The 15,546-nt window shown below is 57.1% G+C and overlaps 1 protein-coding gene across 2 annotated transcripts in view; it reads left to right on the plus strand.

Annotated features, from left to right (window-relative positions):
* TTC7A (tetratricopeptide repeat domain 7A) overlaps nucleotides 1–15,546 on the plus strand; it is a gene marked incomplete at its 5' end in the record, with an annotated part of 122,181 nt that overhangs the window by 67,273 nt on the left and 39,362 nt on the right. For both annotated transcript variants that reach the window (XM_082672000.1, XM_082672001.1), the window contains 4 exons: nucleotides 2,490–2,594; nucleotides 11,187–11,304; nucleotides 12,794–12,851; nucleotides 14,038–14,110. In XM_082672000.1, the coding sequence (XP_082528126.1) occupies nucleotides 2,490–2,594; nucleotides 11,187–11,304; nucleotides 12,794–12,851; nucleotides 14,038–14,110 (354 nt within the window). The remainder of the gene's footprint in view (nucleotides 1–2,489; nucleotides 2,595–11,186; nucleotides 11,305–12,793; nucleotides 12,852–14,037; nucleotides 14,111–15,546) is intronic.

Consider the following 15,546-nt stretch of genomic DNA (forward strand, 5'->3'; position numbering starts at 1 on the left):
GGAGCCTCTAGTCTTGTAATAGTGAGTATGGTCCAAGAGGCCCAGGGCCAGGTTCTCACCCTTCTGTGGGTCATGGACCCCTTGGAGATGCTGAGGAAAGTGGTGACCCCTCCTGAGAAGAGTGCACTGTGCTCAGAAGTTATCTTTAATTTCTGGGGGTGCTCCTGAAAGCCCCCCCCAGTCTCAGGAAAAGGTGTCACGTTACAGGGTCTTCAACCTCCTTACTGAGAAGAGCCAGGCTCAGAGAGGTCCAGATGCAGCCTGGCATACCCCTGGCACACCCCAAGATCCGGGGAGCTGGTGCCCAGACCAGCAAGGTGGATACGAGAATGGTCTTACAGGCAGGAGGTTGGGGTGATCAGTGAGCTCCTCATGCGTGAGGCCCCACAGGCTGGGTTACACCCGCCCCTGCATTCAGTGCAGCAGGAGATTGTTCTGGAAGCGCACTCTCCACCCCCCCGCCCCTCAGGAACCCCGCGCACTGGATCAGTCTGCCGGGTTGGCTCAGGCAGCCCTCGGAAGCGTGGCCAGACCTCGCCTTTGTCAAGAGCCTAAGGTGGGAATCAAGGTTCTGCACCTGCGATTGTGTGCAGAAGGTGAGGCTGAGTGGATATCAATATATCTGGCACCTCCACCTGCAGGAAGAGAGGAGGAGTCCCACGGCATGATTTAGGTCACTCTTCTCGGTCTCCTCAGCAATCACAGTGACTGCGTTGCTAGGTAACCAGAATGACAAAAAAAGAGCCCGCAGCTCCGACTGTGGAGTCCTCAGATGGCTCCTTAAATAGCAGTGTTTTGTGGTCTGGGTAGGGGTGGGACGTGGAGGGTCAGGGTTAGAGAAGGCTGTGTTTCAGGGATGCAGAGGTCAGCAGCCAGGGAGGGGGCAGGCCTGCTGGAGTGTGTGGGCAGAGGGGGCCGTGCTGAGGGAGCTGGGAGCGACCTTCACGGGAGGGGGTCTCCGGAGAGGGGGATGGCCTGGTAGCTCTTGAAGAGTCCCTCACCGGCCTCCCTCGCCCCAGCCCAGGCACCTCCCTCCCCCGCAGCCTCCCAGCCGGTCATATGCTAACACCCTCTTGGTCTCATAGCCTCTTCTTTCATGAGAGAGCAGTGTGGTGGGGACTTTGTCGTCTCTCCCCAGCCTTTCTGTGGGCACCTGACAGGCAAGAGCCATGGTCTCTTCCCCCTCCATGCAGTGACCCCACATCCCCCAGCCCCATGCTTGGGGCTGAGAAAAGCTCTCCTTTCTCAGGGGGGAAGGGAAAGGGAGCTAGAGAAAGGCAGGGGTCCGGAGTGGACACAGACCAGTGGGACCCCAGGTCTCCATCAGCCAGTCTCCACACTGTGCTGTGGACAGGAGAGTCCTCTAGATCCCCCATTTCCCCAGCGGGGCCTGGGGAGGATGAGAGCTAACTAACGGCAGGGAGCTAGGCCCACTGCAGGGCCCAGCTTGTGGGAATTGTAGTTACACTCACGTGTGTGTGTGTGTGTGTGTGTGTGTGTGTGTGTGTAGAGCAGGGAGAGAGAGACCTCCTCTCTGGCCAAGGTAGTCACCACAGAGGCAGCATAGGGCAGTGGTTACAAGCTTAGAGCCAGACTGCTCAAACCCCAGCTCAGCCACTTAGGGGCAGTGTGGCTTCAAACACACTGTTTAAGTTCTCTGCATTTCAGTTTCCTCATCTGTAAATAGGGGCATGGCTACCTACCTCGTAGAGCTGTGAAAGGCAAATGACTTCGTATTTATAAAGCAGTTAGAACAGGGGTCAGCACACTTTCTGTAAAGCGTCAGAGAGTAAACATTTTTGACTTTGCGGGCCAAACAGTCTGTCTGGGAACTACTCCACTCTGCCTTTGCGTCACAAAAGCAGCCATAGGCAATATCCACATGAATGGACGTGGCCAAGTTCCAATAAAACTTTATTAACAAAAGCAGGCAGAGGGCCAGATTTGGCCTGTGAGCTGGGTTTTGCAGACCTTCCGCACTTAGCCATCCTCAGCACGTCTAGTGTGGCCCCATCCCCACGGCTTCTCTCCTGCTGCCTCTCTGCCGGCCTTTATGTTCCCCGCACTCCCCACCACTGGTCCTGCCTCCAGTCCCCATGTGGGCTTATCCTCATCTTGCCACCTATAAACTGAGGGTGTTGAACTCAGGGGTCTGAGAGAATTCCTTCTACCTCTAAAATTTCTGTGGTTCACATTTGAATTCATTTTGAAGAGCTTCCCTCTGTTCTCACCGTAGCTCTTATCACATCACTTCTGGGCAAGGGTCACAGCCTTCATTCTCCAGATGAGGAAACTGAGACCCGGGGAGGGGGACTTGCCTGCCACCACCGCCTGCGCTCCTCCCGCTGGACCTCTTCCTGGCTTGGGAGGAACAGGGTGCAGAGCCGGGGCTGGCTGTTTGGGAGCTGCCCCCACTGTGGGCATGAGGCACCCAGTCTGCCACAGCCCAGGGCTGCGAGTGACTGTGTTGCCCACCCTTTCTCCTGCAGTCATCCTATGCCGTGTCGCTGCTGCGGGAGTGCGTGAAGCTGCGGCCCTCGGACCCCACGGTGCCCCTGATGGCCGCCAAGCTCTGCATAGGGTCCCTGCACTGGGTGAGTGAGCTACGGGCTCAGGGCCCAGGTCCTGGCGGCTTCCTGTGGGAGGATGGTGGCAGGTGGGCGCCAGGTGATCGTGTGGGCACCTCGCTGTGTGTGTAAGGGGTGGGGGAGCGTGGGGAGCTTCGAGGCGGGCAGGCCTGGAGGGGAGAGGGGGGTGGAGCATGGCTTCTGAGAAAACTCCAGCCTCCATCCCCAACTCAGGATGGTGTCAGGTTTGTGGTTCAGCCTTGAATGTCTCCAGGGAGCCAAATGTGGAGTCAAAAGTTGGGGTGCCCCCCGCCTGCCCAGCAGCAGGGGCAGTGGGCAGGACCTTGGAGTTACCTGGGCCAACGCACCATTTGGAGTCAGAACCAGCTCCTGGCCAATGGGAAGGTGGCCTCTCTGTCAGCCCCCTCCTTCCTCTGGGCTCCAGCCCCCTGGTCCCTGCCTTGTGCTCAGCTCCCTGCTTACCGCTCTGCTGAGGCGGCTGAACTAAAGATGAGCTCAACGTGTGCCCTCTGGCCAGCAGCACTTTCCCTCGAGGAGGTCAGCAGGGGGAGTGAGCAAAGAGCCCTGGGCCAGGAACCCAGAGCCCCAGGCCTCGCCTTGGTGCTCCCTCCGCCAGGCTCCCAGCTGCTGCTCCCAGCCTGGGGGGTCTAGCAGCAGGGCCTCTGCACGGCTGTCTCCTCTCGCTGGGAGCTCCCTTGCCTACATTCCTGGCTTCCTCAGGTCCACATCAGCCTCCTGATGTCAGGGGAGGTCCTATTTCCACCCTCTTGAGTGACATAGAACAGTGCAGCATCTCTCCCATGTGTTGGCTGTCAGCCCCACCCACATCTCCTCTCTTCAGGCTAAATAAGCCCCGTTCCTTCACTGGCCCAGCGTCTCCCAAAGGGGGAGCTTCTCCCATACATGGTCCTCCCCTTCCTGATGTCGTGACACCCCAGCCTACCCTCGCTGTCGGGTGCCCAGCTTGTTCCAAGGCAAAGGGGCCAGGCTCCAGGTGCCTACAGCAGGCACTTCAGAATTAGCAGCCTCTCCAGCTCCTCCAGTCCTGGGGAGGGAGACTCCGCCAGGTATCCTGAGGACCCTCTCCGAGGGGTCCCTGCCTCATGGCCCAGCGGGCCTCGTCCCCCCTGTGCTGCAGGGACTGACTCCCTCGCACGATTGGTGGAGGGGGGAGGAAGCAGCGCCTTTCCCTCTGTTCCCTGGTCCTCAGGTCCCCATGTATGATATGCACACATGGCCCTGCCTTGGCCCCAAACGACTGTGGATGATGGGGGAGGGAAGAGCATGGCTTTGGCCCCAGGCTTTATGATGTTTTTCTATAAGACTGATCTATAATAGGCTCTAGGCATTTGGAAGAGGCTTCGGGATGAGGTGGGTAAGAGTTTCACTGTTCCTCATATGTGGCGTAAATGACATAAAGTATGGAGAGGGCTGGACAGGTCAGGGAGGCTTCCAGGAGGAGGAGGCCATGGACTGGGCTCCGAGATGGGCCAGCGGCGGGCCCTTCCATCACAGCTTGCTTTCCTCAGCCGCATGATTAGTGGGGAAACTCGTCCCCCAAGTGTTTTTAGGGAGACTATTAGCGCTTACACCCCAGAGGGTAGGGTGCCGTTGAGATGTGGGTGCCGGCAGAGTGGGGACCCAGTCTGAGCGCATTTCAGCAGTGGGTGGTGGCGTGAGCCGGAGGGTGGGCTCGCTGACCCGTGGCTCACACCCCTGTGTGTTCCCAGGGCTCCTGAGAGGGGCCTCAAGTGCATCCCTGGGATGAAGCCCAAATACCCGCCTTGCCAGGAGCGGGGCGGGAGGGCTTCTGTGCTCCCAAGGGCTGCCAGCTCTGAGTTGGCTGTGGGTCCACCCAGCCAATGGCCGCCCTTGCTGGGAAACCCTAAATGTAGGTCTTTCCGCAGCGGAGGAGCTGTTTCCCTCAGCAGCATAATTACAGTGATTATGTGCATTCAGATTACATGGTAATAAAATTAGGATCCAATCAGTCCAAATTGAAAACAGATGAGTTAGGAGCAAAGTAATCAATGACAACATAAATAGAAAAGCCCAAAAGGAAACTTAAACATGCAGACTGGACCTCAGAATCGGGGAGGAGGGTGAGTTGTTTAACCTCAGCGGAGAAGTTTATTTGGGTTTGGGGGCTGGTTTGAGCCAGGGTTCAACTCGGGTACAGGCTAGAGCGTGGTCCTGCTGGAGGGCTGGGGCTGGGCTCCAGGCAGCCTTCCCTGCCCTGAACAAAACCTCCTGTGCCTCCCTACCTGCCTTAGACACTTAGCACAAGGCATTGCATTTTTTGCTGCGTGTGTGTTTCTTGAAGGCAGGAACTCGCTCTCTTCTTTCTTGAAACCCTAGCCCAGAGTTAATGCCTAGTGCTTACTGGATGAATCCTACTTGCCAGTGAGCACAGTCACTTGTCAAGGAATTCTGCCTTGTTTGGTACTTGCCTTTCTATCTAAACGGGGAGCTTCTTCACTTACTGTTTCTCACACCCTCAGCCCTTCTCTCCCACAAAGAACTCTGCACATAGTAGGTGTTCAGAAATACAGAATAACACCTGCTTCAGCAGTCCACGAGGGACAGGTGTGGGAGGTCTACATCTGGCTCACGGTTCTCCCTGGCTCCCTGGGTTGGTGCTGGGCTGAGAGCAGGCTGTAGGTGGCCCAGGGCAGCCTGTTCTCCTAGGCGGCCAGGAGAGGGGCAGCCCAGCACTCTCTGTCCTCAGGGCCGAGAGCAGGAAGAATGGGTCTGACGGGAGGGCAGAGGGGTGCTGGTGCTTTATAACGGGGCACAGATCCTGCAAGGCGACCGATGCCACCTCCGCCTCCTGCCTTCACAGCTGTCCTGGCTCACCTCAGCCCCCAGCAGGCCCGGCCATTGCCCAGCCAAGCCCCATGAGCTGGGGCCCGAGATCTGGGGATAAACAGTTTGGCCCGGGTTGCAGGAAGGGAGGCTGAAACTGGGACACTGGAAAAATGAGTTGTGCTGGGTGAAAGCGGACCAGGTGGCCGTGTGCCCAGAGGTGGAGCGCCTGCTGTCCCCGCGTCCTGTCCTTATGCCCAGAGCCAGCGTAGGATGCTCCAGACTGGGTCTGGGTCTGAGATCAAGGTTGCCCCTGGGTGAGGGCAGGTGAGGAGGGGCCTGGGCAGAGGTGCCGGCATTGTCCCATGCCGGCTGCCCTGGGTTTGAGAGCACTGGCCCCGCTGCTTAGCCTGAGGCTTGCCTCAGTGGGGGAGGGCGTCCCAGGCTCTGACCCAGTGACAGCAGTGGGGCAGCCCCCTGCCTCAGCATGACCAGCATCTTGCCGGGGTCCCCAGCCAGTTATTTGGGGCAGGAGAAAAGGGAGCTGTAAATATTTTTTCACATCCCTCCAAACACAATTAGTTCAAATTCATTTAATTAAAAAAGTTAAAACCTTTCTAGGAGGACAGGAGATGGGGGTGTGCCTGTGTGTCACACACAGAAGGAGAGGAGGTTGTGGAATGGAAAAGCAGGCCATGCTCATCTTTGGAAAGGTCTGCGGTGCTGTCCCTCGGCCTCTTCCCCTAAGGGGGTGGGATGGGATGGTGGAAGGAGTGCAGGCTTTGGAGGCTGAGAGGATAGGGTTCAGATTCCTAGCTGTGTGACTTTGGGTGAGTCAGTTACCCTTTCTGTGCCTCATCAGTAACCTGGAAACAGTCACATCCACTGTTACAGGGTGGCTCTGAGTATCAGAGCTGAGCAGTGTCCCTCTTATATAGCATGTGGGAGGTACCTGGTAAATGGCAGCCATCCCTGTAGCGGACTCTCAGGAAGGATGTGCCTTTGTGTTTTTGCCTTCATTTTTGAGATTCAGGGATGGGGAGGGCCAGGAAGATGGATTAAGTGTTCAGGAGGCCAGAAAGAATGCCAGCTCTCCTGCCACGAGCTTGTGGAAATTAGGAAGAGTACCTGTTCCTTCCAGGAAGAAAAAAGTGCATTTTCAGTAGAGCAGATAACAACAGGTCCTGGATCCTATGGGAAGCAACTAAGGAGAAACTGGAGGTGCTGTTTAAGCAGAGCTCTGGGGGCTCAGAAATGACCTTTCTCTGGTTCCCAGGGAGGGAAGAAGAGGTGAAGATTCCAGGGGTGCAAGCTCTTTGGCCCACTGCAAGATGAACCGGGCAGCCTGAGCCGGAGCAGAGTGTACAGGCCAGGAGCCTATCTGTGTGGGGACCAAATGAGGAGAACTGGAGAGATGCAGGAACTTGGAAAGGTGTGGGAATGCTTTCCGTACTTACAGAAAGCAAAAGCAAAGCGTCAAAACATTACATCCTTCGATGCGTCCTTTTCCCAAAGGGACAGAGAGGAGAAAAATGAAGACCCACAGAGGGCAGCCATGAATCAGGCAGCTCAGAAAGATCCAAACGTAGACTCAGAAGACCTGGGTTGGAAATTCAGTTTTCTCACTTACCAGCCGGGTGACCTTGGATAGGTCCCCTAAGCACCCTGTGCCTCAGAACCTAAGCTGTAAGACACCCATTCCATCAAGTGGCTGCCGTGCTGTGACACGCCAGGTGGGCACCCAGCTGCTCTAGAATTGCAAGGGAGGAAGAGAGAAAGGATCTCCACGTGGGTTTTGTGACAAAGTTACATGGCCTCCACAGGAAAGGAGGTATTAAAAAGCGGTGTAGGAGGAGAATGGTTGAAAGTTTTGGAAACCCCTCACCCTGGAAGTATTTTGATGAGCAAGGAGGTCCCAGTGCTGTAACCCGAGCAAATCTTGCAGAAGCAGCAGCACAACTCCAGAGCCATTAGCTGTTAACTTTGGAGGCCACAGGAGGAAGTATATGGAGATTGGAAAGGGCAGGTGAGGTGCTAGACGGCTGGGTGGTTGTAGATGGGCAGGCGCTGGGTGGATCAATCAGCCATTTACTTATCACACTGTAGGTTGAGACCCATTAGTGGACTGTGAAATAGAACTTTTTCAAAAAGAAATAGACAATCACAGAATAGCATAGAAAATATCCGAGTGTATTACCCACAGTAGAGGTGAGTATTGTGACAGGGTGGGTGGGTGGTTACACGTATGTGTATCCCAGACCACGGGACAGAGATGTTGACCGACCTGGCGCAGCTGACTGCACAGGGAGACTCCGCTGTCCTTGTGTAGAGTTGCTGCTTATCTGAGACGAAGGGTCAGGCCAGAGACAAAAGGCAGACAGTGGTGGCCCCTCTCTGGATTCCAGGAGGGTCTTTGATGCCACCTCCTAATTTGTCAGTGAGCTCGTGTAGCTTTAGGCGACAGGGGCTCTATTCAGATGGCACTCACCACATGCGTGAGGCTGAGACTTAAAAAAAATTCTGGAAGATTAACTATAGATCTAAAATCACAACCAATAATAATAATAGTAGTTTATGTTTATTCAGGCACCGTTCTGAGCATTCATTGTGTCTTTATCTCATTCAGTCCTCCCCGCAACCCTGTGAGACACACGCCCGTTATCCTCATTTTACAGAAGAGGGAACGGAGGCACAGCAAAGTGAAGTGACTTGCCCAAGGTCACACGGTAAATAGCCACGCCAGGGTTTGAGCCCAGGAAGCCTGGCCCCAGAGCTTGTGTTCTAAGCTGCTATGCCGTCCTGCTCTCTGCATGGAAAATTTACCCATGGACATGGTGCTGACTCTGGATTTAGGTGGGATTATCATACTTCAGAACAAAGGTGGCAAAACCATATTTTCAAGGGCTTTAGGATTCCCCCTGCTGTCTTAGATGAACAGGAATTGTGCATTATGTATTTATATTTTTAATATATATTTTATATTTGAAATACATATTGGGGTTTTTTGTTGATTTTTGATGTGACTTTTTCCCTTTTGCTAGCTAGTTAGAGCACCCATGTATAAATCTGTTAATACTGTATGATATCATATTGTATATTATCACATTTAAGAGAATTGATGATACTTCTTTTTGTTCATAATCCCATGACTCCACATGCAAAAAACTGTTTTGTGGTAGGTAAGAGAAATCAAAATGGTGTCGGCCATGTAAGAAAATGGTCCACGGAAGCCTTGTGGGTTTGATTTGAGACAGATGCTGACACCACACCTGAAGACCATTTTAAACTATGTGGGCAAGGCTGCAAGTACTGGCCAAGGACAGCTACTAACCTGGGGTCAGAGGGGACCACAAGTTGGACAAGCTAAGGATGTACGTTGTCACTTTTTAAAGCTAAAGGAGGGTGAGCTTTGTTAATCCGGGATATGATATGTATAAACTGGAGAGGAATTTTTCCCTGTTTGCCAGTAATTGCCGAGCTTTGTTCCTGGCACCCTCTGTACCTGGGCTGCCGGAGGTAGAAGCTGGCATTTGCTGAGGAAGGACATGGCCGTGAGAAGAGTGTACACACGTGGAGTGCAGGAGGTTTCTGAATTCTGTTTATAATTCGTACTTGGTGGTTTATAAAAAAGCTCGCTCCTGTTTGAATGGGGCATAATGATGCCTAGAGACAGTGTGGGAGACCAGCTGCGCCAGCAGTAGGGATATTAACAAGGAGGCAAGAGGCTGTTGCTCACCTGCCCTTCCCTTGGTGCCTCCTGCCCGCCCCCTGCCACGAGGCCTCCTTGGACAACCCCAGCCAGGAGGTTGCCTGCTCCTGGGGAGCTCCCATGGCCCCAGGCCAGCACCATACAGTGGAGCCTTAATGAAGAGCCACCTTGTCCTGTGGGGTCTCTCCCTCCTTAGGGGTTCCGTGCGTGCTCATCCGGGCACCCTGCCCCCGTGTCACTGGGCCTCCCCAGCCAGGCCCAGCATAGAGCCTGGTGCTGCAGAAGCCTGCGTGGAGGTTTGTAGGGAGGAGTAGTTACATTGTGGGAGGGGGTCCAGCTCCCCATTTTGCAGGTAAGGCCCTTTGGGACGTAGAACTGAAGTGACTTGCTCAAGGCCCCGTGTCTGTTGGGCCGAGCCTGTGTCGCGAGGCTTGTCCTGTGCTTTTCACTCAGCCTGGCTCCGACTTCAGGGCCCCGCGGCTCTCCTGAGTCCTGCTGGGCCACGTGCTCCAGGGGACAGATCTCCGCATCTACAGACTTGGGTCCACCCGGCCAGCGGACACTGGGCAGCAGGCAGCTGTGGGGTTTACTGAGCTGCTGCCTCCCCCGAAGCCCAAGTCCTCAGGCCTGATGGTGTTACAGGCCCAGCTCCCCAGACTCCCATGTCCTTTTGGTGACCAGCCCACCCACCTGGAGGTGGCCCACTACCCAGGCCGGCAGCTTGAGCCCTACCACAGGGGGGTAGAGAGCTGCCATTGTCGCCATTCGTCAGGGATGGTGACCAGGCCGCTGGGATCCAGCCCCCCTTCCACCATCTCCCTCTGGGCTGTCACCTCACCTGCTCTGCCTCTCTTGTAGTTTGAGGTTTTTTATCCCCTCTGTTCAGTGGGTTCTCTGCTCCATCAGCCTTTTTCCTGCACATAGCGCACCATGGCTGTGCCCAAATGGTGAACTCAGCCCAACTCGCCTCCCCACGGCTAATGGCCTCTATCTCAGGGTCCCCTCATACTCCAAGGAGGGAGAGTCCACCAGTGCCCCCAGCTGTGGCCAGTGGTCAGGCCACAAGATGCACAGAACTGTCCCTCTCCTGCTGGGTGGGGTGCGCCTGAGCAGGGACGGGAGCAGAGTGCGGGCTCACTGGCTGGGGTGCCAGAACCCAGCTTCACTTTGTGGGCCCCTCCGGATGGGGAAGGGGAGATGTTCCACGTAAGGGAGCCCTGACACCTGGGCAGCAGTGGGGCTGTGGGCATGAATCATTCAGCCCCTTGGTGAGGGCGGTACCCGTTGTTCTTGGTGACACTGCTACAGCAGGCACACGGGCAGATGCCATCCCTGGGTGGGTAGGAGGGAGGAGACCTCTGGGAGGCCTGTGGGCCCTGAGTGGGCACAGCTGAGGCCCCCAGCTGTTCCCGGCCTCCCAACAGGCCTGCCTGCCGTGGGTGCCCCAGAGGGCTGCCTGCGTGCCCCTCTCTCCATGTCACATATTGTGTGTGATGTGCGCACACGTGACCTGAGCCAGCTGGTCCCTTTCCAACTGGAACAGTCCCTCCTGCTCTCAGGACAAACACAACCCCAGGCCTGAAAAGTTAGAGCTCCCGGTGTCAGGGAGCAAGCCCACAGCCGGAGCCAGTGTGGTGGCCTGCCCGCTCTGCAGGGTTGGCGGTGTCCCGGAGGCCCAGTCCACAAGCCCTGCCTGCCCCCCGCTCCTGCTTCCCTCTCTCTGCCGAGCGGGGCAGAGACGGACACGGGCAGAGTGAGGAAAGGAGCTGGCACAGACTGGCCTGCTCCTGGGTCTAGGCTCTCAGCAGAGCAGCTGTCGGGGAGCTGGGATCCTTGGAGCAAGGGAAGCTTTCCCTGTGAGAGGTGGCGTCCCGTGATCTTGAGCACAAGGCCTCTGGGTGGGGGAAAAGGTCCAGGTTGGTGCTTGTGGAAGAAACAGCTCTCCTTCCATTCAGTGACTGTGTGGCCTCAGGAAGGCGCCTGGCCTTTGTGGTCGGGCGCAAGGAATTGCAGTTCTGAGGGTCCTGGGCTGGCGACTATGAACGGCAGCCCTCCGCGGTGACCTGCGCCTCTCCCCTTTGCAGCTGAAGGAGGCGCAGCACTTCGCCATGATGGTGATTCAGCTCGGAGAGGAAGCCGGGGAGTTCCTCTCCAAGGGCTACCTGGCACTGGGTCTCACCTACAGCCTGCAGGCCACCGACGGTGAGTGCTGGGGCCTAGGAGCCTCTGCTCGGGGTGACTCAGGCCTCCTACTTGCCCCCCGGCACAGCCCACGCGGACCGCTGCCCCTGGAACTCCTGTGACGCTTGCCGTCTGTGATGCGCCACCAGCCCTTGCCCGCACAGTGTCTTCTTTCTGGTTCACCTTTACCGTCGGCACCACTGTCATCTTCTGGGGTCTTTTAAATGCCCCCAGTGCATGGCATAGAGCTGGGTATGCAGCAGGCCGTTTGCTGAATACTTGTGCTTGGTGCGTGGGTTTGCCGCCTGGAGTCTGGTGTTCCATCCCCAACCCCGCCAGCTCAGCCGTGTGTTCCCCTAGGGATCGGCAGCCACCTACTTCTGTATCCTTGCAGCTTGAGGGAAAGGGAGTGATAGGCCCCCACCCAGACCAAACCCGGAATAGTAATCAGCTCCAACCCACACCGCCTATTCAGGCGGCGCCCCCGGGAGCAGGCTTCAGAGGCCCCGCACAACGAGAGGTAAGAACAGCTGGCGCTGGCAAGACGAGGGCAGGAAGAGGGGTGAGATCCTGGTGCCGTGCCAGCCGCTCGTTCTTGAGTGACAGTAGTCACTGTGTCTTCAAGGTATCGGTGAGGCTCTGATAAGGAACCCTGGGATCCCTCCACACTGGTCCAGTGAGGGAGTCATCAGTCCCTCAGTCAGAGTCCAGAGACCCTCCATGTGCCTTTAATCCTCTAGAAGCAGGGCTGCTTTATAAGCCGGGGACCCCTGACACCCATCCATGCCAGCAGCATCTTGACCTGGTCTGGTTGGAGGCTGCCAACAGTCATTTTAAAGCTTCTCAGGGGTTCAGTGTGCTGCTAAGGCTTCGAATGCCTGTGCTCCCCTATTTAAAGATGATTTAATTTACCAGAAGGGTGCCCGGTTTGGGTTAAATCAAGAAGCCTCATGGGGAAAGTACAATAGAGGTTTCTGGTGGCCTAGTGGGAGGGGAGTTGGTGTTCAGTGGGTACAGACAGTCTGTTAGGGGCGATAAGAAAGATCTGGAGACGGATGGTGGTGATGGTGGCACGACATGGCAAACGTACTTAATGCCATGGAATCGTCCACTTGAAATTTGTTGAAATTGGTAGAAAAGAAGAAGCCTCATCAGTAAGGAAGCCCAGGGAGGCATGTGGCCAGGACAGAGGTGGTAACTTTTCCCTAGAGGCTTGGGCCTTTGGAAGGGTCAGGGTGGCCCAGGTGGCAAGGAAGGCAAAGGAGTACAAGGATCTGTTGTGTCAAGAATCATGCCAGGAGGCTAGGACCAGGGCGACACCTGCCCCCCTTCCCCCAGTAACCAGGGCAGACGGTGGCACCATTCTGGAGCTGCTTGAGTGCAAGCATTTGCCGGATGGGGTCCCGGGGGGGCCTCTCCCCGCAGAGCTCTGTGCCCTGGGTGGGACAGAGCTGGGTCGGCCCCCCTCCAGCACCCCCTCATGGCTTCGTCTCCATCCTGTCTCCTGCAGCGACTCTGAAATCCAAGCAAGATGAATTGCACCGGAAGGCACTGCAGACGCTGGAGAGGTGAGGGAGGCCCGACTGGCAGCGTTGCTCGAGGGGACTCCTTCTCCTGTTCTCTTAGGAGACCTTCTGGTGTAGACAGAGCAAAGGTTTCTGTCCCCATGTTGTTGACCAGCTGACCGAGGCTCTGAGAGCTCACACAGGAAACAGGGACAGGCCTTTGGGGTTGGGTGGGCGGGTTGAGCCCTTCCACATGAGTAGAGCTCCCCCCAGGCTCAGCTCCCGTCCCCCTGAGCTCAGGGGACGCGAGCTATAGCAGGAAAGCACCTTGCACAGTGACCTACAAGTATAGCAGGGACTCAGAAAGAGTGTTTGCCTCCTCCCAGCCCCTCTGCAACCTGAGGGCTGTGAGGAGCCCTACCCCAGGTCCTCACAGAGATTTCCTGGGAGCCCAGAGTCCAGGAGGGAGGAAGGGAGGGAGGGGGCGGCAGAGAAGCCCCTCCCCCAGCAGCAGCCCTTCCTCCCTCTCCAGGCCCATCCTGGCTGAGTCCCCTCTCCACCACAGCCCGGGCACCCACCTGAGCACCCCTCCCCTTCCTTCCTCTGGCCCATCGCAGGGCTCTTCCCCATGAGCCCCGTGTGTCTTTGTCCCTCAGAGCACGGATGGCGGCTGCTGGGTAGGGGCCTGCCCTGGACTCCTCATGCCAGCTTCCTGGGAACTCCCCTCTGGGGCAGGCTGTTCTCAAGCCCAGGGAGGAAGGAGAGGCCCATCCTGGCAAACCCCCTCTGAACTCCCAGGATCAGGGGACATCTCCTTCCCTCCCCCGCTGGCTCTTCATTCCCAGCGCTTCTTGCCCAGAGAGGCCATCCCAGCCCCACATCCTCCGGGAACCGTTCCCTTCTGTCGTGCGGTGGAGAGGGCAGACTCCAGGCTCTGTACCAGGCCACAGCCGGGTCAACAGCTGCCCGGAGGAGAGGGCTTCCCCCACCCAGCAGTCCTGTCCTCCCAGACGGCCCCCACCTCAGCCAGAGCCAGCTCTCTCGGCACCCACTGCCCCTGCCTTGGGCTGCCCGTGGGCTTTCTGCCCCAGCCATGGTCTCCCGCGGGGCACCTCCAAAGCGGGCCCAGGCAGAATCTCCAACATTGGGCCCTGCAGCACCCAGCACAGGGGCGGGCACGCTGGAGACCCACGTCACACACTGGTTGTCGACGTTGATGGCTGACTTGCTGCTCCCTTGCCCCATACAGAGCCCAGCAGCTGGCGCCCGATGACCCCCAGGTCATCCTCTATGTCTCCCTGCAGCTGGCCCTCGTCCGCCAGGTGAGTCCTCACAATTCTAACACCCAGGTCTCTGGGGGCTGCTGATCTTCTCCTGGCTCCACTGCCTTTATCGGCTGTGTGACCCTTTGCAAGTGACTTGACCTCTCTGAGCCTCTGTTTCCTTGTCTGCTATGTCAGCACCTTCATACTCCACCTCAGAGGGCCCTAGTAAGGATTAAGTCAGCTAACGTGGTAAAGCCCCTGGCCCACGGTGGGCGCACAGGAAGGGGTTATTCTCTGCCCTCACTCCTCCTACAGTGTGTCCGTCTCCTGAGAAGTTGACAGGTGACCACAGTAAACATTTGCTTGTGTCCTCACCTTCTGTTGAGCTTTCCCCAGGGGTCTAGAGTAGAGTGATTGGCACGTGGAGCTGTTTCTGTGTGACCCAGAGCTTTCCTCTGACCCTGTGGACGCCACCGGCAGGCTCGGCCTCTGGGGCCTGACGGGGACCTGCTATCCGCCAACCACCTTCGACCTACATGGCTCTCCAGGCCGACCCACCTTCCTTCTCTAAGCTGTCCAGGGAGTGAGGTCGGGCAACCCACCCAGCCATTGCCTTTCAGAAACGAGCGAGAGCTCCCGTCGCCCAGGCCCCTCAGAGCCTCTGCTTTCACATGTGCCCCGCAGGCTGGTGCTCTGTGTGAAGCAGGACCTCTCGGTAGCTTTGATCGAGTGAGCGTGGACGCTGGGCCACTCGGGACCTGCAGACGAGCCAGCAGGGACCCGGGCTGGGCTGCAGACTGTTGGAGAGGAGTCCACAGAGCCCCCATCTGCTCGTGGTCAGGTGACAGGCAGCCTGGCTGACGAGGGTGCTGCCGTACCCCCACTGGCCTGGGCGAGCCCTGCATCTGATGAGGAGGGCGCCGGTGGCCCCATTTGACACCTGAGGCGCTGAAGCTCTCCTGAGCTCAGGAACTGGGAACTGGCCAGGCCAGCACAGTGGCTGTTCCAGAGCCCACCCTGACCGAGTGAAGCAACCCCATGGGGCTCTAAGTATCCTGTCCCTCTGTCCCGTTTGGAGACTGGGCAATTGGAGCCTTGTCCACCGGCCGGGTGGTTGGTTTTACTGGTGGATGTCAACTTCTAGCCCCCGGTCTCATCTTCAGGGAGCTGTGTTCCCAGCCCCTCTCCCACTGTGCCCCTGGCTCCTGACTTCCAGGTCCTGGAGGAGGCACCTGTCCCTCTCTGCTGCTCTCTCCAGAAACATCGGTCTGCTCTGCTGCTCCCAGGAGCGTGGACGCAAAGATACCCGACACCAGTTTATTTTTAGCCCTCTGTAAAAGAACCGGTGCTTTCCTTGCCAATCAAGTTCCTGATAAACCTTCGGTGATGCATTTTTTAATATCTTTAAGTATTCAGCCGCCTCTGATGAATGGCATCTGTCCTCCCAGAGAGATGGCTGGGCCGGGCCAGTGGAGCCTGGCACCCATTGTCCT

This window comes from Grampus griseus, assembly GCF_964374135.1.
Source record: "Grampus griseus genome assembly, chromosome: 15".
Classification (NCBI taxonomy): Eukaryota; Metazoa; Chordata; class Mammalia; order Artiodactyla; family Delphinidae; genus Grampus; species Grampus griseus.